Source organism: Oryctolagus cuniculus, chromosome 13 (genome assembly GCF_964237555.1).
Source record: "Oryctolagus cuniculus chromosome 13, mOryCun1.1, whole genome shotgun sequence".
NCBI classification, from domain to species: Eukaryota; Metazoa; Chordata; class Mammalia; order Lagomorpha; family Leporidae; genus Oryctolagus; species Oryctolagus cuniculus.
This window is the reverse complement of record NC_091444.1, coordinates 91,054,423-91,080,017: the sequence shown is the minus strand read 5'-3', so window position 1 is coordinate 91,080,017 and position 25,595 is coordinate 91,054,423. Positions and strand designations below refer to the sequence as shown.

Below are 25,595 nucleotides of genomic sequence, written 5' to 3'. Positions count from 1 at the left end.
TGTGCACAGCAGACAGCTAAAAAGTAATTTACTGTCACAAATTGGCGTAGTTGGCAGGATCTGCAAGTATGCAAAGCAATGCCTTTCTTTAAAAGAAAAACTGAAGTTGCATGTGTAACCTGTGATGTTCCTGGCTGAAAAGACCTTCAGTTCGCCTCTTTGGTGAAGGAATGGGCTCTCTGCTCAGAATCGAGTGAGAATTGGGATGGCAAGTTACGGAGTGCACAGCCTCCACAAGTTATTGAGGTTTTGCTATCAGTGCCGGTAGAAAAGGGGGATAAACTATAGGCTTTGGGGAGGTGAGAATGGATTTTGTTATCTGCATACTGATGCATGTGTAAGCAATTGGAAAAAACAGTATAAGATAAATGTAAATTGGGAAAAAAAAATGCTGCCCTTTGGAGTCAAACTGCTAGGTAGTGGTAAAAAAATTATATCAAGCTCCTGTACTGCTGCCAGGGCCAGCTAAGGTTATTCATTGTAAACAATACAGAATTCCAGGTGGATATGAGGAAATATTTAAAACAGTAAAAAAAATTATCTTAGTGCTGGAGTGATGATTCCCATAATCACTAAAAGGAATTATCTAATTTGGCATGTTAAGAAATCAGATGAAACCTGAAAAATGACTGTGGATTACAGGGAATTAAACAAAGTTACTCTCCCATTGACTGTTACAGTACCAGATACCATCATTTTAATGTAAAAGGTCACAAACATAAAATCGTGTTCTTAATAAGGAAAGTTAAAAAAAAAAAGAGATACTTTTAAAAGGATATAATTTATAAAAATTGTTTATCTTAATGGCTGGTTTATACTGGAATGAAAAAAAGGGGGGGGAAGAGAAAGGTTTGAGCAAGTTACAGAAAGTGTGAGAAAGTCGCAAAATGTTATAGAAAAAAAAATCTTTGGTTATTTTCTTTGACATAAAATCAAAATCTGATCCTCTGTTAAAGCAATGAGTTAAAGTAATCTATTATGTTCTCTTGATGTCTCTGTTAAATTCTAACTGCTTAAAAACAGCTGTAAAAAGAGCAGTGGTGAAATGGAGGGATCCTATCACCAATCAATGGAATGGACCTGATCCAGTACTGGTATGGGACAAGGGCTCCTAAGGGATGGGTTTTTCCATGTAACCAACATGCCTTTCTGCAATTGCTCCCTGGGCCGTGTGGCCCTGACGCTAACATCTGTATTTACAGCAGCGGATAGAGCACGTCAGTGGCGTGCTTTACCTGAAGACTACAATAACAACGTCATCCTAATAGGAGAGGACACTGCCCTTGCCATGGCTGCATCAGTAGAAAGTGTTCCTGGACTGGCTTTTGGAAATAATCGTGGACTATAAAGGCTTACATGTTTGGTGACCAAAGCAATCAATCTTACTGCTACTGTGCTATCCAATATAGCCAAAGAATTGGATCAAGTTCACTCAGGAGTGTTTTTAAGCCATGCAGCTAACAATTACTTGCTGTTAAAAAGATCATTTAAGTTGTAAACCTATACCTGGGGGATATTGCTTTAACATTACTAATAATGTGCCATATATAGAGTCTGTTATTGATAAACTTAAGAGTAAAATGCAACATATGTTTATTACTAACCCACTATTCATTTAAAGGGTTTCAATGGATTCATTGGTTATTAATGTTGGCTGGACTGCTACTGCTTTTCCCACTTTGTATGGGATGTCTTCCGTGTGTTCTGCATTTTATGCTGACTTCCCTATAGTATGAATGGACTGAGATTTCATCATTTAAAACTTCGTACCAAGCCTCCTTTATAATCAAAATAATTAATATTTGGCTGTATGTTTCATCTCTCACCTAATGTTGGGCTGGAATGGTACTCAAAGACGGGTAAGACGCTCAGCATCCTGTACCAACCTAAGACAGGGCTCTAGGCCAAGCTGCCAGAGTTACCGATGACGGGTAAGGACAGAGATGACTGAGGGCAACCTAAGACAGAGGCCATTCTCAATTTAATAAAAAAAATATATATATATATATATAAACCCATGGCTGGCCATGGGCCCACATGCTAAGGCCTGGCTTGCTGATCATTGGCATTAGTCCTCACACAACAGTATCAAGCCCTGGCCACCAGTGACCGTATTGAAACCCCTCATTAACGGCACACAATTTTAGGATTAAAATTAGTTCAAAGAGAAAATGGGGGAATGAAAGGAGCCAAGAGCCACCATAAAAAAAAATGGGGCTCTTGAGACAAACCGTTCCAGAGACGGCCTTGGGAAATGGGGAGTAAACCGGGTCACAGAGAAAGCAGTCAGCTACTAACCAGAGATACACAGAACACCTGCCTTGTAGATATGCCCCTTCCCTACGCTTGCTCAAGGTTAACAAAGAAAGCTGCAAGGCATGTAGCAACCTATTCCTCTCTCCTAGAGACCCCCTCCCCTAATGTATCCCTTTGACCTAGTACTTTTCCACGGACATTACCACTTTTAGACTGCCATACAAGGCCCGCTACTGAAAATTATCCAATGAACTTACGCCAGCCTATAATATGTTAATTTTGTGGTTTTGCCCTTTAAAAGCTGTGTGAGATAGCTGCTCGGGGCTCCTCTCACTTGCTTGCTGCTTGCAGCAGTAGGGGGCCCATTTGTACAAATGAAATAAAATTACCTCCTGTTCTATTGCATCGTCTGGTCTGGAGTCTGTGTTTCTGGGGTCGTCACAAGAGGACACCGCTTTTGGGGTCCTACAAAACCAGCGCCCATTATGGGATACCAGCTCTTCAGGTGGCAGCTCTACATGCTATGCCACAGCACTGACCCCTCCCTTTAAGTATTTTTGATTCGTGGTTGGTTGGATCTTTGGTTGTAGGAATTCATGGATATGGAGGGCTGACTGCATCTTTTTTTTTCTTAAGGCAAATGTAACATTTGGGGACTGAATAAAACTCACTTTGAGTTCCCAGTAGGTAGACCTTTTAACTCCTTGTGACATGTAACCACATGGGAGTTAAAACTGAAGAACCTTGAGAATACTATTAGATAAAACCACCGGAACATTTATACAAAATTCTAAATACTTCTATAAACCTCTGCTTTCTAGGGAAATGTCTCTTTTCTGTTGGTGGCTTGGCCATCACAACTCCTCAGTTTGTCGCAGTAATGGTGAACTGTTGTACATTAGCCTGGCTATGAATGGACTATTTCGTGGTTAGTAATGCTGTGTTTTTCCTGCTAGTAGTCCTTTTGATAAATGGAAACTTTGTCCTTTTAGTCAATTCAGTGTATACCAGTAGTAAGTGGAGATTTGTCTTAAACATTTGAGATTGGTAATGGCATGCTGATTACATTCCTGAAATGGCTGCTAAATCAAATTTTGGGGGGCTGGTAACTACTTGGTTTTGTTACTGAGATCACATTTTTTCTACCTTGTTTGTAATAGTAGCTATAGTTCCCTTTTTAAAAATTTCGAGATGGAATGTATTTGAGGTGCACATTGTGATGACTTGAAATACATGAACATTGTGGGAAAGAGGTGAATCTTCCATCTGCTGCTTAACTCCCCAAATGCTGGCAACAACCAGGGCTAGGCCAGGCTGACTGACACCAGGTCTACCACATGGGGCCAGGAACCCGGATATTTGGACCCACATACATTGCCTTTCAATGCATTAGAAGGAAGCCAGATCTGAAGAACAGAGTAGCTAGAACTGGAGTCGGGCATTCTGCCCCACCAGAACTTGTTTTTCTTAAAATTGAAAGTTTGTATTCTTTGACCAGCATCCTCCTGTTGAGGAAGCTCAACACCTGGCAACCACCTTTGTTTTGTGTAGTCTTGTGAATTCATCTCTTCAGATTCCACATATAAGTGAGATCATACAGTGTTTGTCTTTTCTGTCTTATTCCACTTAGTGTAATAATGCCCTCTGGGCTCAACAATGTTGCAAACGACAGGATCTCTCTTTGTGTGACTTAATGTTCCATGTGTGTATGTGTGTGTGTGTGTACACACATTTTTTTGTTCTTTAATACTTGGTTTGTTTCTGTATCTTGGTTGTTCTGAATAGTTATGAATTGCAATGAGTAGTGGGAGCATAGACATCTCTTAGGCATACTTACTTCCTTTGTATATATGCATATAAATGAGATTACTGGATCATATACTAGTTCTATTTTTAATTTTTTGAGAAACCTGAATACTGATTTCCATAATAGCTATACCAGTTTACATTTCCACCTGTAGTTTACAAGGGCTCCCCTTTCCCCCTGCCTTTCCCACACTTGTCTTACTTTCATTAAAGCCATCCTAATAGTTGTGAGGTAGTAGATTATTGTGGTATTGTTTTTTTTTTCTCTAATGATTATGGATGCTGTGGTCTTGTTGTTATCTGTTGTTCACTTGTATGTCTTCTTGGAAAATGTATTGGGTTGTCTTGCTGAATTTTTAATTGACTTATTTTTCTTTTTCCTTGTGAAGTTATCAAGTACCTTACATATTCTGGATATTAATACTTTGTCAGATACATGGCTTATAGATAATTCTTTGTTTTGTAGGTTGCCATTTTTTGTTTCCTTTGCTGCACAAAAGCTTTTTATAGTTTGATACAGATTTTTGTTCCTGTTGCCTGAGCTGCCTTTTTTTTTTAAGATTTGTTTATTTGCAGGAGAGACAAAGAATAGACATCTTCTATCTGCTGGTTCACTCCCCAGGTGGCTACAATGGCCTGGGCTAGGCAAGGCCAAAGCCAGGAGATTGTTCCAGGACTATCATGTGGGTGCAGGGCCCAAGCACTTGGCCCATCCTCCACTGATTTTTCCCAGGCCATTAGCAGGGAGCTGGGTCAGAAATAGAGCAGCCGGGACAGGAACCTACACCCTCATGGGATGCCTGCATCACAGGTCACGGCTTTGCCTGACACACCACAATGCTGGTCCTGCCTGTGTTTTTGATGTCAGGTGTACAAAATTACTGCTGATACCAGTGTCAGGGAGCTTTATCCTTGGGCAGTCTTCAAGGTGCTTTGCAATTTCAGACCTTAAACTTCAAGTTTTAATCCATTTTGAATTACTTTTTTTTTTTTTTGACAGGCAGAGTTAGACAGTGAGAGACAGAGAGAAGAGGTCTTCCTTCCGTTGGTTCACCCTACAAAGACCACTGCAGCTGGCGCACTGCAGCTGGCACACTGTGCTGATCCAAAGCCAGGAGCCAGGTGCTTCCTCCTGGTCTCCCATGCGGGTGCAGGGACCCAAGCACTTGGGCCATCCTCCACTGCCCCCTGCCCCGGGCCACAGCAGAGAGCTGGCCTGGAAGAGTAGCAATGGGGACAGAATCTGGCGCCCCGACTGGGCTGACAGCACCGCAGGTGGAGGATTAGCCTAGTGAGCCATGGCGCCAGCCTTGAATTACTTTTTACTATGGTGTAAGACACCATGCATGTGGCTGTCCAGTTTTCCCATCACTGTTTATTGAAGAACATTTCCTTTCCCAACTATATATGCTTGATATTCTTGGCAAGGGTTAGTTGACTATATATTCATGGGTTAATTTCTAGATTCTCCTGTTCCTTTATTCTTTCTTATTTCTTTTTTTAATTTTTTATTTTTTGACAGGCAGAGTGGACAGTGAGAGAGAGAGACAGAGAGAAAGGTCTTCCTTTTGCCGTCGGTTCACCCTCCAATGGCCACTGCAGCCAGCACGCTGCACCGGTGCATCGCGCTGATCCGAAGCCAGGAGCCAGGTGCTTCTCCTGGTCTCCCATGTGGGTGCAAGGCCCAAGTACTTGGGCCATCCTCCACAGTACTCCCTGGCCACAGCAGAGAGCTGGCCTGGAAGAGGAGCAACCAGGACAGAATCCGGTGCCCCGACCGGGGCTAGAACCCGGTGTGCCGGTGCCGCAGGCGGAGGATTAGCCTATTGAGCCGCGGCGCTGGCCAGCCTTCGATGATTCTAATGTCTGTCCCCCGGACACTAGAGAAAGAGGTGTGAAAAGCATGTACTTGGAAAAGAGAGTGATAAAGTGCAGAGGTTAGCCTTTCCTTAAACTTTGACTATATTCTAAATTCTCTTTCCATGGATCACATGTCTGGGCAAAGGTTTAAGTTCTCTAGCTTAGTGGGCCAAAAAGTCAATTTGATGGGGCAAGTGATCTTTCCTCTCTTGCATCTGGCTTAAGTTTTCAAAATATGTAGATTTGACAGGAATTGGAATTTAGTACTTTCCTATACTTAGTATGGATCTTAATTTTTCTTGAAACCCTTGTCAGTGCCGTGACTTCTCCCTTGTTGGATTTGGTTACTTTTTTTTTTTTTCAGTTCTTGGTTTTGATAGATGCTATAGAGGGCAAAGGAAAGATGCACTTGCGCTGTCAGTTTTCTGTGAGTTTGCTTTTAATGTAGTTGCAGGGTCAGTTGTTAAAATATTAATATCCATTATTAAAATGTTCAAGCATTTATCATTTCAGTGATTGAACTAAGGGCTTTTTAAAGTCAATTTAGAAATAATCTCTTAAGATTACTTTATGTAATTCTTACTATCGAATTTTGCTAGTTTTATGTAAAGAATTATGGGGCTGGCTTGTATATTTTGTCTTCCTTTGTGCCCTTGGATTTGGGACTGAAATTCTGAATTCAAGTTTTGTGTTCTGTTTTTCTTTGCTACTATCCAAAAATCACTTAGATTCTGCATTTTAATGAGAATATGAAACCTTTGCTTTTGTTTCTAAAACAAATCCTTCATGGATTCTAATAAATTCACATGAGATTCAAAGAAAAAATGGGAGGTTTCAAAGGAGTGTTGTGTTGTAGCACTTCTCTAGGTACTGCTCTGGGAAATTGTCACTGCTGCCACGTTACTCTGCTCTCACGGTCAGGGGGAATAATCACTTTGCCCTTCCGTTTGTATAATCACATCAATTTGGTAGGTTGACTTCGAACCTTTACTAAAAGGTTCAGGTGTGGTACCTCAAAAATTGTTTTGCCAAATAGAAGTTGTAATTTTAATTCAAAAAGTTGGCCTAATTTTTCATTTAGCTTAGTATTGTCATGTCATTCAGGGGACTATCTGCCTTTCCTGCTGGCTGGAGTCTGAAGATCTGCTGCCTGCCTACCTTACACCATGCTTCCTATAAAACAACTGCCTAGATTTGGATTCTCATAAGAATGTTAGTTTATTCTAGTTTTACCAAAATGCCTTCATCTTTTTTTTTCTTTGAGTTGAACTACATTTAACCCGCTGCACCACAGTGCCGACCCCAGATTTTCATTGATTAAGAATAACCACTAAAATAGTGAATTCCTAGATTTTAACCATATGAGAAATCAGTAGACCTCGTGTATAATATATTATATGTGCATGATCAACCTGTCACTTGTGTTTTTGAGTTTTGTTTTGTTTTTCAAAAGATTCATTTATTCATTTGAAAGGTGGTAGAGTTACAAATAGAGGCGGAAGCGGGGTGTGTATGTGTGTCTTCCATCCGCTGTTTCACTCCACGAATGGCCACAATGGCTGGAGCTAGGCCCATGAGGAACCAGGAGCTTCTTCTGGCTTCTCCACACAGGTGCAGGGGCCCGAGAACTTGGGCCATCTTCTGTTGCTTTCCCAGGCCATTGCAGAGAGTTGGATCAAAAATGGAGCAGCCAGGACTCAAACTGGTGTCCATGTGGGATGCTCGCCCTGCAAGAAGTGGCTGTACCTGCTATGCCACAGTGCTGGCCCCATTTGAGCTACTTAATGGGGTTCATGTCATTCAATAAAATTGGCTTTTTCTTATTGTCACCATACTGAAATTTATCTCATTGCTTTGAGTTATGCATAAATTCATCTTCTAGTGGTCATATTACTAGCTTTTTCTTATCTGTAATTTAGCTGTGAATCTGTAAAATATTTTTTATGCCTGAAAAGTAGAAATTGTATCATAGGTCTAAGATTTTAAAAATTGGGTTATTTTTCTTTGTTGTCATTTGAGGGTCCTAAGCCTACCCCCAGGTTTAGTGATTCTCAAACACTCGGTCTGAGGTGGTGTATATAGTCACTGTCACGGCTGTGACTTAACTGCTAGGAATGAGGGTGCAAAACAAAAGGGATGAGACAAAGTAGAAGAATCAGGGTGCAGTAACCCCCCCACTGCTGGACTGAAACCAACTGTGTCTGACTTGATTCTTCTTCAAACAAATAGTGACAACTCTTATGGAATGCTGTATACTGGAAAATCTCATTAGAGTGAGTGCCCAAGATTTGGATTTGGCCATTTAGATAAGTATACTTTGCTTAACATGTACCACAATTCCAAATGTAGAATTGGATATCAGGTGTTCAACCAGCATAGGAACAGCGAGCAGTTAGAGATCTGAGAACTCTTCTGAAATTCCACGCCTGCTGAGGCCATGCCACACAAGCCGGCCTTGGTAAGGTAGCAATGTGAGGTCTGCTCTGTTAGCTTTCCTGCACACTGAGCTTATTTTTGACTGATGGTACTTATCAAAAAAATCAGTTAACTTTAGAGGCAATGAGAGAAGCAGCAGCCACCTGCTGGTTTACTTCCCTAAATGTTTGCAGTTACTGGAGCTGAGCCACAAAAGAGCCGGGAACCCAGTTCCAGTCCCTCATGTGGGTGCCAGGGACCCAGTCTTGTACTCTGTGCATTAGCTGGAAGCTGGACTCAAACAGCTAGGACTGAAATCCAGGCACTTGACTATGAGATGATTACATTCCAACCGACTTCTTAACCACTGAGCCACTCATCTTTAACTGATTTCTTCTTGATCGTGTTCATTCTTACTGGCATTTATTGAAGGATTTACTTATTTCCTATTGTATTAAAGGTATTACTTTTTTATAAAGTAAGTTAATACGATCTAACAAGATAAGTAGAAGAAACATCGGGTATCTCCTAGCATCAAGCTTCTTGGGGACTTTATTTTTTGTAATATTTGCATTACCTGTTAGTAACCATGTTAATGACATCAACGGGCTTTTGGGTCTTGGAGTCTGCATATAGCTCCCCTTGCAGTCTTTTTTGACAGAGTTAGACAGAAAGGTCTTCCATTGGTTTACTCCCCAAATGGCCGTTATGACCGGTGCTGTGCTGACCCAAAGCCAGGAGCCAGGTGCTTCTTCCTGGTCTCCCATGCAGATGCAGGGCCCAAGCACTTGGGCCATCCTCCATTGTCTTCCCAGGCCACAGCAGAGAGCTGGCATGGAAGAGAAGCAGCCGGGACTGGAATCTGGTGCCCATATGGGATGCTGGCCCCACAGGTGGAGGATTAACCAAGTGAGCCATGGCGCCGGCCCCTCCCTTGCAGTCTTAAACCTTAACCATTGTTATCCTATTATTTCATCCACAAATGTGTATTGTATGTATGCCAAAGTCAGTCTAATACCATTGACGTCTAATGGAAAAATACTTCCAAATTCACAACTGTGTGCTACCTTTCTCTTGGATTCCTAGTTTTACATAGATCTGTTGACCATTTCCACTTGGATAATCTGAAACTTTTATAGTCATAATCTCTAAGTATACATTCCCTCTTACCATTTAGTTTTTCCTGTTAATTGAAATAATTCATACTAATTTCTGGTCTTACCTGGTTCTGACTGCTGATTCATAAATGACTGGACCATTTAATTTACTCTGCTGCTTTCAGTTTTGTTTATAAGTGTAACCAACCTCCATACCATTGCCAGCTTTCCTTCCTTCTTTCCTTTCTTTCCAAGTACCAGTTGAATTGTTGCTGAAGGTCCCTAGGTATGTGGAGTGAAATTGAAATACTAACATTAGGCTTTGTAGGGAACCTTTTTATATCATTAACCAAAGTATTTTTGCAAGATTGGACTTTGAGACTTTTCTTTGTGAGGCTTTTTGAAAGCTTGATGCTGTTTCAGTGAAAAATTGACTAGACTATTAAAAAGTGAGGTGCAGAAACTGAAGAGATGGAAGTATATAGTTGGAAAACATACTGCTAGTAGTGACTTTCAGTATTGGGTCATTGGGACTTTTATACTCTGCGCATTGTTTTTTTTCCACTGAAACTTCTCTTTAAAAAGTTTTTCTAGAAATTACACAGGACTTTGTATCCTGCTCATCTAATTAAGCTTTGTTGTTCCATAGGTTATCAGCTATGTAGTATAATAAGTTGCATCTGTAGTAGACTCAGATTTTTTGTGTATTATAAAACTGTATTCCTGATACTGAAGTGTAATAATGGTCTGTAGTATGATAAAAATCAGATGGAATACAATTTACCTGTAATTCACTTTCCTCTTTATTTTTTAAAGGGACCAGTTACTCTCCACAAGAAAATTCACACAACCACAGTGCTCTTCATAGTTCAAATTCACATTCTTCTAATCCAAGCAATAATCCAAGCAAAACTTCAGATGCAGTAAGTATTAATACACATGCCCAATTTTATCTTTTGGAATTCATTACAAAAATCTGATGGCAAAGCTCCTTATATCCAGTCTGTTCTTATGTTCTAACCAAAATTGACGTTTTCTTCATGTATTTATTTGCAACAATAATAACACTCTTTTAAAGTAGTGAGTAAACTTTACAGGTGTTAGTAAAATTGAGGACAGTCAGGAAATACCATCTTGGCATTACCTTAAGCAGAGTTTTGTCTTTGCAATATGTGAGTTACAAAGAACTTCAGATGAAACTTCCATGGTTAAAGTGTTTTAAGACTGAAGTAACTGCTACTCAGTTTGGATTTTTCTATTCAGTGTCCAGATTAAACACAGATTTCTAATGTATTCATTTAACTAGAAATAATTTAAAATGTCATTTTGCTAGGTATATGCTGGAATGTAAGCCTACAGAATGAAGATAATGTGACCCATCTAATTTTAAGAAATGTTTAATACAAAAGCTTGTTTATTTGAAGCGCAGAGTTACAGAAAGGGGCGGAGAGATCTTCCATCCACTGATTCACTCCCCTAAATGGCTGTCACAGCCGAGGCTGCGCCAGGCTGAAACCAAGAGCCTGGGATTCCATCCAGGTTTCCTTCGTGGGTGGTGGGGTCCCAAGTACTTGCGAGGTACCTTCCACTGCTTTCCCACCTGCTTTATTAGGAAGCTAGATCAGAAATGGAACAGTGGGGACTCTAACTGGCACTTGTATAGGATGTTGACGCTGCAAGTGGTGGCTTAAACCGCTGAGCCACAACACTGGGAAGTACCACATTTCAAGGAACTTTTAGACTTGGGGAGATAGAAAAATAAAAAACACAGTGTTTGTTAATGTTGCTCTGGAGGGCACTCAGGATAAAGACCCACAGCTTAGATGAAGAAGATAGAAACTGTAAGTAGCACTTCTTAACAGGTTTAAATATGGCTTAGCCAGTAGAATAGGTGGAACATTGTGTAGCATACAGAGGAATAAGAATAACATGGAAGTATGAGATGGCACGGCATGTTTGAAGAACTGGGAGGATTTGATGATGTGGAAAAATGGCAGGAGCCTAAGATTAGGGATAAGTGTAGTTTAGATGGTAAAATGTCTGTCTTGGCAAGGAATACAAATTATGTACAAAGGCAGTAGAAAGTTATTGAAGGATCTAATCAGTAAAGCAGTATCATAATCAGAAAGTCATCTGAGGTAGCAATGTGGGAAGGTATAGGAAAGAAGCAACAATTAGACAGAAAACCATCGAATGCAGGGGTTTTTTTTTATTTTTTATTTATTTATTTATTTATTTATTTTTGACAGGCAGAGTGGACAGTGAGAGAGAGAGACAGAGAGAAAGGTCTTCCTTTGCCGTTGGTTCACTCTCCAATGGCCACCGCGGCCGGCGCGCTGCGGCCGGCGCACCGCGCTGATCCGATGGCAGGAGCCAGGAGCCAGGTGCTTTTCCTGGTCTCCCATGGGGTGCAGGGCCCAAGGACCTGGGCCATCCTCCACTGCACTCCCTGGCCACAGCAGAGAGCTGGCCTGGAAGAGGGGCAACCGGGACAGAATCCGGCGCCCCAACCGGGACTAGAACCCGGTGTGCCGGCGCCGCTAAGCGGAGGATTAGCCTAGTGAGCCGCGGCGCCGGCCCGAATGCAGGTTTTGCTTGGGTGTTTGAGTGATTTTTATACCTTAATTGGCATGGCAAGACCTTTCGGTTTTTTTTGTTGTTTTTTTTTTGTTTGTTTTTTGTTTTTTGTTTTTTTTTTTTTTTTCTCTCACTGAAGTAGTGTGGATAGAAAAAAGGATATTAAGGTACACATAAATCTAGAATAGTTTTGAGTGTTAGTCTGGGGTCAGTTAGGAAAAATAATTACAGTAGGGTGTTTTAACACAGAACTTAATATACTGGTAAGCAGATATGATAGGTATTAAAAGTTGGGAGGGGGGATAAAAGAGGAGGAAACCAAGAGGGCTGTGGTACAATAGCAGGAAGTTTAGATTTTCAGAACCTGATGGTGAGGAGGTGCCCACAGAGCTGGAGACAGTGCCTCTGAAGCTAGTTCATATGGTGGACTGCACTGGCGAGCTGGAGACCAGAACCCACTGTGGCTTCATCTTCTGGTGTTTCTGGGAGGAAGTGATTTGCATTGTTCCAGCACTTGGACTAACATCAGCATTGCAGAGCAGACTTGAGATGGAATTGAAGCTGAGGGACTTTGGCAGGTGCTACCAGCAAACCGTGTGAATCTTCTTTATTCATGGAAAACAGTCTGTTAATTTACATAAGTAAAAGATTGATTGGTTTGAAAGAGGGAGACAGATTTTCACCTGCTGGTTCACTCCCCTAGATTGCTGCAGCAGCAGCTGATGCTGAACCAAACCAAAATCAGGAGCCATTTTCTTGTGGAAAAACTGAAAGCTGTTGTTTATATGTGATCTGTCATCAACAGCTATAATATTAGAAATTAAAACTGAGCAGGTGCTGTGGCATACAGGGCTAAGCCTCCACCTGCAATGTAGACATCCCTTATGGGCACCCGTTCATGTCCCAACTGCTCCTCTTCCAGTCCAGCTCTCTGCTGTGGCCTGGGATAGCAGTAGAAGATGGCCCAAGTGCTTGGTCCCCTGCACCCAAGAGACCTGGGAGAAGCTCCTGGCTTCCATTTGGGAATGAACCAGCAGATGGAAGACCTTTCTGTCTCTCCCTGTCTATCTGTAACTCTACCTCTTAAATAAATCAGTCTTTTTAAAAGAATTAAAACTGAGCGATAGTTGATCTGACTTAAGATGCTGATCGGAATGCCTTTATCACATATTGGGAACTTTTCCCTCCCCCTAGCATTAGATTAAGATAGGAACATGTGGTTTCTTGCTAACTCCCATGGGTTCAAGTCTTGGCTCCACTCTACATTGAAGCTTCCCACTGCTGCATGCTCTGAAGGTATCAGTTGATGGCTCGAATGGTTGGTCTCCTGCCACCCTGCATGGGAGATTTAGGTGGAGTTCCCATCTGCTGCAGGCCTTTGTGGAATGAACCAGCTGCTTGGCACATGCTCTGTGTCCTGTCAGAGTAAAATCTTTAAAACCATAAACTTAAGAGATTAAAATCATTTACTTAAAATGGCAATCATTAAACTGTTAGACATTGATATTGATATGGGCGTATCTGTATGAACAAATTTTAGAACAAAAAGACACCAAGCTTCTCTTTAGTGTCTGACTTAGTAGATGACATTTAGAATTTCCTATCTGCTTCTGTATCCAATCTTTTGTGAAAACAGATGTCCTGGACAGCTCTTAATAAACTCCCTGTATGCTTGTGGTACATGAAGAAGACAAAAGTCATCTTGGTCTTCTGTGAAAACAGTCTCGATCTGTGAACGGACCTCCAAGTTCCCTAAGGATTCTTGGATAACACTTTGAACTTACTTAGCACCTGTGCTGACAATCATCTCAAGCCTAATTTAGAATACTTGAAATGGCTATAGTCCTTGTGTTTGATTTTCAATTTGATTCTTTTAGTAAAAAAAAATTGACATCTGTTGCACATTAATATCTTAAAAATTATTCCATTACTTGATTTTCTTTCCTAACTCCTTGAGGACGGAGTTGGGAGAAGATAGGCAGAAGTTACTGGTATTTGGCTGTAATGCTATACCTTGGAACATGCTTTAAGACATTAGTACGTGCTGACTTAAGATTTGATGGGCAAATCCACATAGTGTCACAGTCCAGGGTTCTGCAGGCTCTGGTCTGTCAGTTAGTAACTGTCAGGAGGTTGCAGCAGAATCTTAAGGAGATTCCTGGTGAGAGAGGCATGCACGTGTGTGTGTGTGTGTGTGTGTGTGTTGTGGTGCTAACTCTATCTCCCCTAGGAAAGGTGCAGGGCTGCGCTTGGGCAGTTTGCAGAGCGCTGCTCTAGATCATGCTGGTCTCCCCTCTGCTACCCATATCTTCTGTCTGCTAGCTTCAGATCCCACTTTCCACCCCTTTGGCCTATCTGGGAACCCCATGTAACCAAGCAGAGCAAATCTGTTGATACCATCTATAAGAGGAGGATGATTTTGTGTAATTTACCTACAGGGAGAGGTGAGTGATGGAGAACTTTATGAATTTGGCATCTGTGACTGGCCTGCTAACATTGGTCATAGCTTATTTCTAGCTGCTCATGATTGAAAATTAACTCCCCACTGCTTTTAGAGACTTGGAAGCACAGGGCTGAAGTCTGATATTTTCCTTATTTTGAGATGTAAACTGCAGAATATAAACATATGGCAGAGTCTGCAGCATTTCTCCAAATGTTCTCAAAATTTTTAAAGCATTTCCAGAATTGATGTCTATTTAATGGAAATAATTGGCATTCAGAAATCAGAATTTTGATCCTTTTATATACCACTAATTAGTTTTCTGACCTATGCACAACTCATTAAGTTCTCTCAGCATGTTTCCTAACTGGTAATATTAAACTGGGTAGGGCAAGGCATTGAGTAAAAGTTGATTTCTCAAGCTTCAAAATTGTGTCACTGAGTTTAACACAAGGGTTTAACACCTGCCTCTGGCTCCTGACTTTTTCATGCAGATACAGTGATACAGCAACAGTGATAGCTCAAGTTGGTGAGATCCTGCCGCCCATGTTGGAGACCTGGATTAAGTTCCTGGCTCACAGCTTTGTCCCTGGGCAGAGCTCATGCAGGCATTTGAGAAGTGAACCAGCAGATGGACAAAATCTGTCTCTTTCAGTCTCCATGCCTCTCAAACAAGTAAAAATTTCAAAATAAATAAAGCTGTGTCATTATACACTTTGGCAAACCCAGAAGGCTAGGCTACCATAGTATAACATTATTCATTTTAATCTTATACCTCTTGGAAAAAATAGTTAAGGTTGGGGCTGGTGCTGTCACATAGTGAGTAAAGCCACCACCTGTAGTGCCGGCATCTCATGTGGGCGCCGGTTCTGATCCAGCTCTCTGCTATAGCCTGGGAAAGCAGTAGAAGATGGCCCAAGTCCTTGGGCCCCTGCACCTGCATGGGCAACCAGGAAGAAGCTCCTGGCTTCTGCATTCAGATTGGTGCAGCTCCGGCCATTGTGGCCATCTGGGAAGTGAACCAGAGAATGGAAGACCTCTGTCTCCTCTCTCTCTCTGCCTCTGCCTCTCTGTAACTCTGCCTTTCAAATAAATAAATCTTTTAAAAAAATTGTTAAGGCTCTCAACTAGAAGAATACTTGGCATTTTACTGCATTTCCTGTGCTCAGTGCAGACACTTAGCTTAGACTTCTCAGATTTTTCTACTGTCATTGTGATTGTTACATTTCCTCTAAGATACCTGCAAGAGACTATATGTGAGAATATCCAGAAGACTAGCTCTGGTTGTGGGAAAATGAGTGATACTGCTGGTCATGATTACATGAGACCAGGGGGTCTTACTTAATGCTTGACTCATCTCATGGATTTTACAAAGAACTTTCAGCTGACTTTTTGTCTATATTTTTTAAATGTTGGTTCCCTTTTCCACTGTGTTGCAGTACCTACAGGCAGACTGTTCTCTGTTGCACTGTGTGCGACCACTAGCATGCTGCAGTTAGAACTGAGGGTCTCGTGCTTTATTAGTCACTTGGCAGTGATTTCTCCTCCTCATCACCATGCTGTCGTATTTCAGCCATGGTGATTGAGGGCTTCTGTGTTTTTCCTTTTTTGATTTTTTTAAGGTTTTCTGTGATTTATGAAGATTTCCAGTCTACTGTTATATGTACTCAGATAATTAGCAGTACAGAGTAAGGCGCTTTGGTCTCATATGTATGCTTTTGTTTCCATGTATATGCTTTGGAAATCATCGATGCTATCAAGTTATAAATAATAACATTTTCTCATGTTTAAAATTATTTTTAAGCCTTATGATTCTGCTGATGACTGGTCTGAGCATATTAGCTCTTCTGGGAAAAAATACTACTACAACTGTCAAACAGAAGTTTCACAATGGGAAAAACCAAAAGAGTGGCTTGAAAGGTATTTGCTTTTAATCTAGTTGATCTATATTTACCATTCTTGATTCTACAAGTTAATATTTTATGGTGTTATGCATTTGATTTTAGATTCCTTATTGAGACATCATCACTCCCTCTTTTAATTGCAGTTGTTGACCTGTTTACTGTGTTTTCTATCATTTGTCTTAAAATGTAGGAGAGCAGCTGCCCATAAGGTTCTTATGAGCAGTTAGTATATTTAATAAAATGCTTACATTATTAATCTCCATTTGTGCATTTCTGTTATAATTTATAATACAAGTTTGTAGAGCTTATGGGACAATCTTGCTCATGTCTTTTACATATGTAGAATTAATACTGTGAAGTTGTCTGTGGTTTAAATAATTGGTATACTTTTGCCATCATGAAGAAACATTAGTGTTCTGTGTGCTTACCTCCATACCGGATAAATTATAGACCATATTCAGTTCTTTGATTTTGTATATACTGTTTGAATATTTGGCAGGAGCTATTATGGGTACCCATGTCCTTGATGTGATTTTTATGGGCTTATCTATTTTCTATTTTTTTTTTTTAGAGAACAGAGACAAAAAGAAGCAAACAAGATGGCAGTTAATAGCTTCCCGAAAGATAGAGATTACAGAAGAGAGGTGATACAGGCAACAGCCACTAGTGGGTTTGCCAGTGGAAGTAAGTATTAATTTTGTCTCTAACCACTGTAATGTTGGATTATTCCTGTCATTCATACATCACAAATCTGTGCATTGCTATGCATTAATTAAAGTAAATAGAGCCAGCACTCTGCTTAGTCTTTCCTACCCAGCCTCCCGCGGTTTGTTTCTTGAGAAATGAAGGGTACACAGTAGAATAGGACATGCGTGCCTATCTCACCACCCATAGTGACTACAATGTGATCAGGATGGTAGATGATAATATCTTATGTTTGGGATTGGCTTTTCTATCCAGATACAAAACTGAATGGATTTCAATCCAGTAATTGAATCATGGGTACAGGCATAGTGATATAATGACTGTTATCAATGAGAAACTTGTCTGTTTGGATGTAGATAGTTTAACTCAGGATTTTTTACTTACAGTGGCCTAAGTGTATACCCATACAATCATTTTTGTTTCACTTTCAGTGCAGTTCAATAAATTACATGAGGCAGTACTTTACTATAAAATAGGCTTTGTGCTAGATGGTGCTCTTCTGTCCCCTCCCTGCCCCCTGCCGTAGGCCATAGGGTACTTTTAAGTGTTCTGAGCATGTTTGAGGTGGGCTAGGCAAAGCTGTGATTTTTGGTAGGTTGGGTGTTATTATATGCATTTTCAATTTAATGATCTTTTCAACTTAACAGGTTTGTCAGGGTGTAACCCCTTTGTAAGTGGAAAATATGTGCATTTCTCCCTGATCCTAGGTCTGTCTGACATCTCTGTGTGGAGCTTGTACAACAGTAATAAAAATGCTTCCTAAAAAACTTTTATAGAGCCCTTTGTTCTAAGGTACTCGTTTATAAACCAAATTGTAGGCATGTCCTACTGTTCTTTTGAAAGCAAATTTAATGCAAATAGAATGGTTTTTAGCGAACATTATACATTTGTTTTTTGATTTGTTTTCTAAATTTGAAGTTTCACTTGAAGATATTCTATTCCCAGTGTTGTCTTCTGCCCAGAATGAAATTTAAATTTCATGTAGAATGCTTGAGTTCTTTACTGAGCTTTGGGTTTGAAAAGAATTTAAAAATGATGGGTTCTGGAAATTCTTAGACTTGAGCATTTGAATCCTGCTTCTGTAACTTAACAAAAACTAGGGGTGTGTTTTGATTTTAGGAAGGAATGCTGATTATTTGGGGGAAAATTACTTAAGATAAAACATAATTCTGGATGACTGTTCAAAATGTTCTCCTAGGAACATTAAAATTTTAAATTTATTAATGAAATTGTACTCAGTTTTTAGAAAACATTGATTTAAAGTAACTGGAAATTAAAGAACACTATTTTGTGACAGAAGACTTGGGTTTCATATTAAGTAATTGACTTTTGGCAAACAAAAGCAAGACAGCACACCTCCTCACACCCCCTTGTTTGAGAGACAGAGAATGCTTCCATCTGCTGGTTTTTCCCTGAATGTCCTCAGCCTGCACTGGGCATTGCCGAAGCCTGGGGCTAGGCACTCTGAGTCAGCTCTCCCACACTGAGTGACAGAGGCCCCACACTGAAGTCTTCGTCACTCTGCACAGGATCATTGGGATCTGCACAGGAGGCTTTCCTTTTGAAGTAAATGAGTAGCACCCAGCTTCCGGGCATTCTGATCAAACTGAGGGGGTACACACATAGAGGATTATTGTGAGATGAAAAACACCCCCCCCCTTTTTTTAAGTAAGTAAAGATGTGTTGGCACAGCAGGTGTCTTGTCCTGCTGGCTAGATCCTGAAGTTGTACAACACTGGATTGGGCCAAGCTTCTTTATTTAGTGGGTGAGGATCCCAAAGAGAAGAAAGAGCAGAGCCTAATATCTTTTTTTGAAAATAACCCCTTTCCCTTTGGGTGTAATAAATGAAGGGAGAAATTATCAAGATCTGACAGAAAGTTAAAATAACTATTTTTATGTTTTTAAATTGTTTATCGGTATGCATCTGTTTCTTAGACTCAGTAGTTTTATTGCTTTTTTCTTTATGACCTTTTAAAAAAGATTTGAAAGGCAGAGTTATATCAAGAGAGAGAGAGAGAGATCTTCCATCCACTGCTTCATTCCCAAATGGCTGCAGTGTCTGGGCCAGGCCAAAGCCAGGAGCTTCATCCAGGTCTCATGAGGGTGGCAGGGGCCCAAGCATTTGTATACCACTGCTTTCCCAGGTGCGTTAGGAGAGAGCTGAATGGGAAGTGGAGGAGCCAGGATTTGAGTTGGCTCTCTGATCTGAGATGCTGGTGTCACAGGCAGTGGTTTAACCTGCTGTGCCACAACACCAGCCCCTTCTTCATGATTGCAAAGGAAGGCATTTTTATTTAAAAAAAAAATTAGAGGACAGGTAAGGTTTTTTTGTTTTTTTTTTTAAACCCTAAGACATAGTAACATTTTGGGAATTATCCCTTTTTTGTTTGTGCATATAAATTTGTGTTGAAATTACGTATGTATCTTTTATACCAAAAATGGGATTGTATATTACTGGCTTTGAGTTGTTTTACCCCCAGTAATATTTCAGGGCCGTGTTTTTATGTGCATTTTTAATTGTATATTTGCTCTCTTGTCTGCCCAGAATTGCATTGTTTTGTACCTTCTTTATCCGTGGACATGTGGGTAGTTTTCATCCTTTTCTGCTATAAATGAAATTGTGGTTCTTACCTGCGCACTTAAGCTGATTCCTAAGCAAATGAGGGTTTAGTGGGTCTGTGGCCATGTTGAAATGAAATTCTGCTCTAACACCTTTTTTCCTTGGCATTTAAAAATGGTTGAGAAGGGACTTCACTTTGTATCATTGCTTTTTCCTTTTTAATGATCAAGTGAGCTGTAGTTGCTGTGGTGGTAATGGTCAGTAAGCCATTTAAGTGTTTGAGTTTGCCTATCAAAAAGTGTTGGTGGTTTTCCTGTATGTCCAATCCATAGGGTGAGGCTGAAAACCTGTTGGTGACTACCCACAGAAGTGTGATGGCTAAGAGGGGGAAGGCTTGGGAAGATACATTAAGTTTTGAAGGATATGTTAGTACAACTTGACATTGAAAAGCTTATGAGTAGAATGTTTCCACTCTAAACTGTGGCTTGTTAGAGTGAATGCTGTCTGTTTTGAGAAACCTTGTTGGGGTTTCTCTTAGCATTAGTGGCATTTTTAAGTCTGGCAGGTCTTGGTTGTGGGAAGCTGTCTTGGTGTACGTTGTGGAACCCAACACCCTGCGTGTACTTGCTAGGTGCTAGCAGCGTATTCCCAGGGGGCTGTTTACACACAATTAGCTACCTCAGTGCCTTCTGTTTAGAGTTGTGATAGCAGGCTGTGTGGCAGTGGCTTCCTTGGATCCTGTAATGCCCCCCCACACTGCTTTTTAACACTTAGAAATAGTACAAGTATGATTTTTAATGTTCATCTTGAGTATATTTAATACATTTGACTATAGCCTATGAACTGGAAATGTAATTTTCTTAGTCAAGAAAACGAAAAGTTCTAGGTAGTAAAGTGGTAGGACTGTGGGTGATATTATTCCTATTCAAACAGAAGGTTTCTATTGTAATAAGAACTCTGGAATAAGACTGAGTATTTTATGTCCATGGAGGTTGATAGTTTACGATGCAATGGCATTACAGGCTGGGATACCTAAGGCTACTAATTTCATATATTGTCACTGTTAAAAGACCTTGGGTTTTGATGTGATTGGCATTTTTTGACTATCCCAATGCCTTTTATTGTGTTACGACACAGTGGTTGTGTACCGTCAGATTTAAAATTGACTTGCAGTGTGAGTGTGTGGCTTTCTTTGCTATATTGGTCTTTGAATTGGAAAAAGCAGTAGTGAATGGGAGTGGTGGAGCATCATATACTGGAATGTTAGTGTTTCCTTGATTACTTTAAGTCCAGTTACTGATTGGCATTTTGGAGTTCAGGGTAGAGACTTTTTTGGTAAATATAACCTTAGTGAACATGATTGTCCAGATTTTCCTTTTGTCATGGTGTTTTGTGGAAACAGTGCTTCCCATCAATTTATGGATAGAGCTTAGACTTTTCAGTGCCTATTTCTGAATTAAAAATTTCTTTTGGTTTTAGATTTAAGAGAGAATCTGTTTTAATGTAATCGGTGATACCAGTTTGTAGGATTTCTATTTTCAGATAGCATTATCTGAAAGTAACATGATTTTGTTACTCTGGGTTTGTTAGTATTAAGAAAGCTTAATTAGTTTACACACTAGATGGTTTGCTCAGTCATCTTACATGAGGCCATTTACATTCTGCCATAAACTACTTTAGAGCTGCTGTTTAGTACCATAGTATTTAGAGGAATCAGGCTGATAAAGCTGATATTTCTTTGCAGTTAAACCACTGTGGATAATTTAATCTGAATTTATGTTCATTACACTAAATTTTTTTTTTCCTCAGTGAAGATATCCATGTTACTCATGTTGAGCTTCCTGTTTTCTGGTTTTTTTTTGTTTTTGTTTTTGGACAGGCATAGTGCACAGTGAGAGAGAGAGAGAGAGAGAGAGAGAGAGAGAGAAAGGTCTTCCTTTACCATTGGCTCACCCTCCAATAGCCACTGGGACCTGCGCACCGCAATGATCCAAAGCCAGGAGCCAGGTACTTCCTCCTGGTCTCCCATGCGGGTGCAGGGCCCAAGCACTTGGGCCATCCTCCGCTGCACTCCCAGGACACAGCAGAGAGCTGGCCTGGAGGAAGAGCAACCGGGACAGAATCCAGTGCCCCAACCGGGACTAGAACCCAGGGGTGTCGGTGCCACAGGCGGAGGATTAGCCTATTGAGCCGCAGCACTGGCCTGTTTTTTTTTTTTTTTAATATTTGTTTATTTGAAAGAGTTACAGAGAGAGAGCTTCCATCCGATGATTCACTCCCCAGATGGCTGCAATGGCCAGAGCTAAGAACTCCTGGTCTCCCACATTGGGGGGCAGGGGCCCAGGCACTTGGGCCATCTTCTGCTTTTCCCATCAGCAGGGAACTGGATCAGAAATGGAGCAGCTGGGACACGAACGGGTGCCCATTTGGGATGCCAGCATCTCAGGCAGTAGCTTTACCTGCTGTGCCACAGCACCAGCCCTGACTTCTCATCTTCACAGGGGTTTTCCCCCACAAATAATTCATGTTAAAGGGTGATGATTCAGATCAGATTGGTCACTTGGCTTTAAGTGTAGTTAAGGTGTATCTAGTGGTAGCATGTTTTATTAAATAATGTTTTATTTATTGATAATTATGTTTTACTAAATAACACAAGAGCAGAGTCTGTCTTAGCCATAGCTCTGTCCCTAGTACTTGACTGATAATAAGTGGCATCTGTTTGTTGTGGATGGATAAATATCTGTGTGAGTAGTAATGGATGTATTGAGGAGGATTGGGGAAGCTCCTGCAGAGGTCATGGTTTTAAAAATGTATTTGGGGGGCCGGCACTGTGGTGTTGCGGTTAAAGCTGCCACCTGCAGTGCCGGCACCCCATATGGGCACCGGTTCAAGTCCCAGCTGCTCCATTCTGATCCAGCTCTCTGCTATAGCCTGGGAAAGCAGTGGAAGATGGTCCAAGTCCTTGGGCTCCTGCACCCACTTTGGCTCAAGCTCTTGCAGCCAGTTGGAGAGTGAACCAGCAGATGGAAGTCAGTCTCTCTCCCTTCCCCTCCCCGCCCTCTGCTCTCCTCTCCATGTGTAACTCTGACTTTCAAATAAATACATGAATCTTTTTAAAAGGTGTATTTGGAGAAAAAAGAATGAATATATATGTGTTGTGTATCTAAAACATCTCAGCTGGGCACTTAACATCAGCTTAATGTAGAGAACAATGCTGGTGTTAGGGTAAAAAGAAGGGTTCAGGTTGTCCCCATTGAGGCCTGTTTGTGAGGGTTAACATTTGAGCATCTAGGGGTAAGAGAGATCACTTTGTTTGGCAACCATATACCAAAGTAATAGAGAAGTTGTTACCTTAGAGAGCATAAAACTGATTTTTATCAGCTGCCTTCATGACCCTTCTAACTGGCTTAACTCTCGACCCTTCTGGATTTGTGAAATGACAGTAAGCAGGGGATGTGTGGGTCCTTGTTTCTTGCTATGGCCAAATAAGTGTCAGAATTATAAATTTTTTAAAAACATGTTTTATTTATTTGAAAAGCCTACAACAGCCGGAACTGTACCAGGTCAAAACTAGGCGCCCAGAACTCCATCCAGTTCTCTCATGTGAGTGGCAGGAACCCAACTACTTGAGCCATCACCTGCTACCTCCCAGGGTGCACATAAGCAGGAAGCTGGACTGGAGCTTAGAGCCAGGACTCAAACCTAGCACTCCAGTGTGGGCTGAAGTTGTCCCAGATAGTGTCTTAACTGCTGTGCCAAATGCCTGCCCCTAGAAGAATTTAATGAACATAAAAAGCAGTTTTCTCATTTAGTATTTTAGAGTTGGGATTCAGTGGCATATATAAGTTTGAAAGTGAAACAAAATAGCCACCGAAGCAGACCTGTTCAATGACCTGAGGTTTAGGTCTCAGAGGATTAGCCTGTCTAAACACATGGCTCACTTCCTCATGGCGGGCTGGAGATCTTGTGTCATGCAGTAATTTGATGTGTGAGTCACCTAGAATAAAGTTCTCGTGTGTGTTTATGGTACATGGCAACTACATGAAATTTGAATGAACTGAAGTCTTCATTATGTGTGAAGTTATTAGCCGTAGAAGTTCATTAATTGGCTGTAGTGGATTCCCTTCAGTCCTCAGATGCTTTGCTTTAAAATGACATTTAGGAATACTGAGTATCATGAACAATTAGACTGACCATAAAATTACTCCAATATTTGTTAAATAACTGAGTATATATTTGTGGAGGAATTTAATCTTGATAAGTTAAACTAAATAGTATATGATCAACTTCTTAGAAGTGGCATTTTGAACAGGCACGCATGAGAAACAACTATGACACTAACTGTAGAAAACATTGGGTATTATTTGATGCTAATTAAAGAAAACCTTTTGTTTTTTAAATATATGATTTATTTACTTTAAAGAGCGAGAAAAGTCTTCTGGTTCACTCCCCAGTTGGCCACAGTGACTGGAGCTGGCTGATGTGAAGCCAGGAGCCTGGAGCTTCCTCCAGGTCTCCCATGTGGGTGCAGGGGCCCAAGCACTAGGGGCCATCTGCTGCTGCTGTCCTAGGCCATAGCAGAGAGCTGGGTCAGAAATGGAGTAGTCTGGACTTGAACTGGCACCTAATTGGGATGCCAGCACAGCAGGCAGCGGCTTTACCCCTGTGCCACAGAGCTGGCCCCAGGAAGACCTTCTTAAGACCTAAAATGCATTTGCCTTTTAAAAAGTTGATAAATTTGACCAGGTAAGACATCTAAGATTTCTTTATAACAGAGGTACAGTAAACTGACAGACAACTTTTGGGAGAAAATATTTATAGTATTTTGATAAGATACGTTAAGAATTTATACAGAACATTGGGTCAAAGAAAATCGAAAAAACTATAGGAGGCTTATCTTCGTGATGTTACTTTTTATCAGTGATTTCTTGAATATGACACCAAAAGCATAGGCAACTAAAGGAAAAATAAATTTGAGTTCACCAGTATTAACCTCTGTGTATCAAGGGATACAGTCAAGAAGAGGCAACCCTAGAGTGAGAAAATATTTATAAATCATAAATGTGATACAGGGTTAATATCTAGAATATATAAAGGAGTCTAACAGTAACAACAGAAAACCCAGTTCAAATGTGGGCAGACTTTACCTAAGTGATACTTCTCCAGAGAACATATTCTAGTGGCCAGTGGACACATGAGAAGATGGTCAGCATCGTTAATCACCAGGGAAATGCAAATCAGAACCACAATTCCGTGCCTGTCATGCCCATTAGTATGAGTAGTTGTGGTTTTTTTAAAGTAGAAATAAAGAGCAATTTGTTTGTTTTAGGATGTAGAGAAATTGGGAACCCCGTGCATTGCTTATGATAGAGCCCCTGTGGAACACAGTTTGGCAGTTTCTCAAAGAATTAAGAGAGGATTACCTGTGGCATCCAGCAGTTTCGCTCCTGGATAAAGGCAGAGACACCACTGTTGGTAGCAATTATTGACAACAGATACTAGATAGAAACAATCCCAGCGTCCATCGCCATCGGATATGAGAAGATGAACAGTGTGATACTGTGTATGTGCAGCCTTAGCCACCATAAAAGAAATGGAGCTCTGATACCATGCCACAGCATGGATGAGCCTTGAGGAACAAGGCAGCAACACAAGGATAAATATGGGTATGACTGCGTGTAGATGCCACGACTCGAGTGGGTAAATTCCTGTAGAGACAGAATAGTGGGTACAGGAGCTGGCGGGGAGTGTGAGTGAGGAGTTAACCACGTAGTGGGCAGTGTGTGGGAAGATGGACAGGTTCTGGAGATGTATGGTGGTGGTCAGTGCACAAGACTGACATGTACTTAACGTCCCTGCATTGTACACTTAGAGTGGACCATTTTGTCTGGTATGTTGTACCAGCGTAAAAGCATTGCAAGGATAAGATTGCCAATACATAATGAAAACTAAGGGTAAAACGTGAGCTGCTGTT

General features: G+C 40.9%; 1 protein-coding gene across 14 annotated transcripts in view; it reads left to right on the top strand.

Annotated features, from left to right (window-relative positions):
* Positions 1-25,595, top strand: part of LOC100342241 (WW domain-containing adapter protein with coiled-coil) — a 100,555-nt gene that overhangs the window by 39,361 nt on the left and 35,599 nt on the right. For all 14 annotated transcript variants that reach the window (XR_011381650.1, XR_011381649.1, XM_070055892.1 and 11 more), the window contains exons 4-6: positions 10,251-10,357; positions 16,256-16,371; positions 16,927-17,039. Coding sequence is in view for 12 of the 14 variants with exons in the window: in XM_070055892.1 (XP_069911993.1) it covers positions 10,251-10,357; positions 16,256-16,371; positions 16,927-17,039 (336 nt within the window). In the remaining 2 variants the exon portion in view is untranslated. The remainder of the gene's footprint in view (positions 1-10,250; positions 10,358-16,255; positions 16,372-16,926; positions 17,040-25,595) is intronic.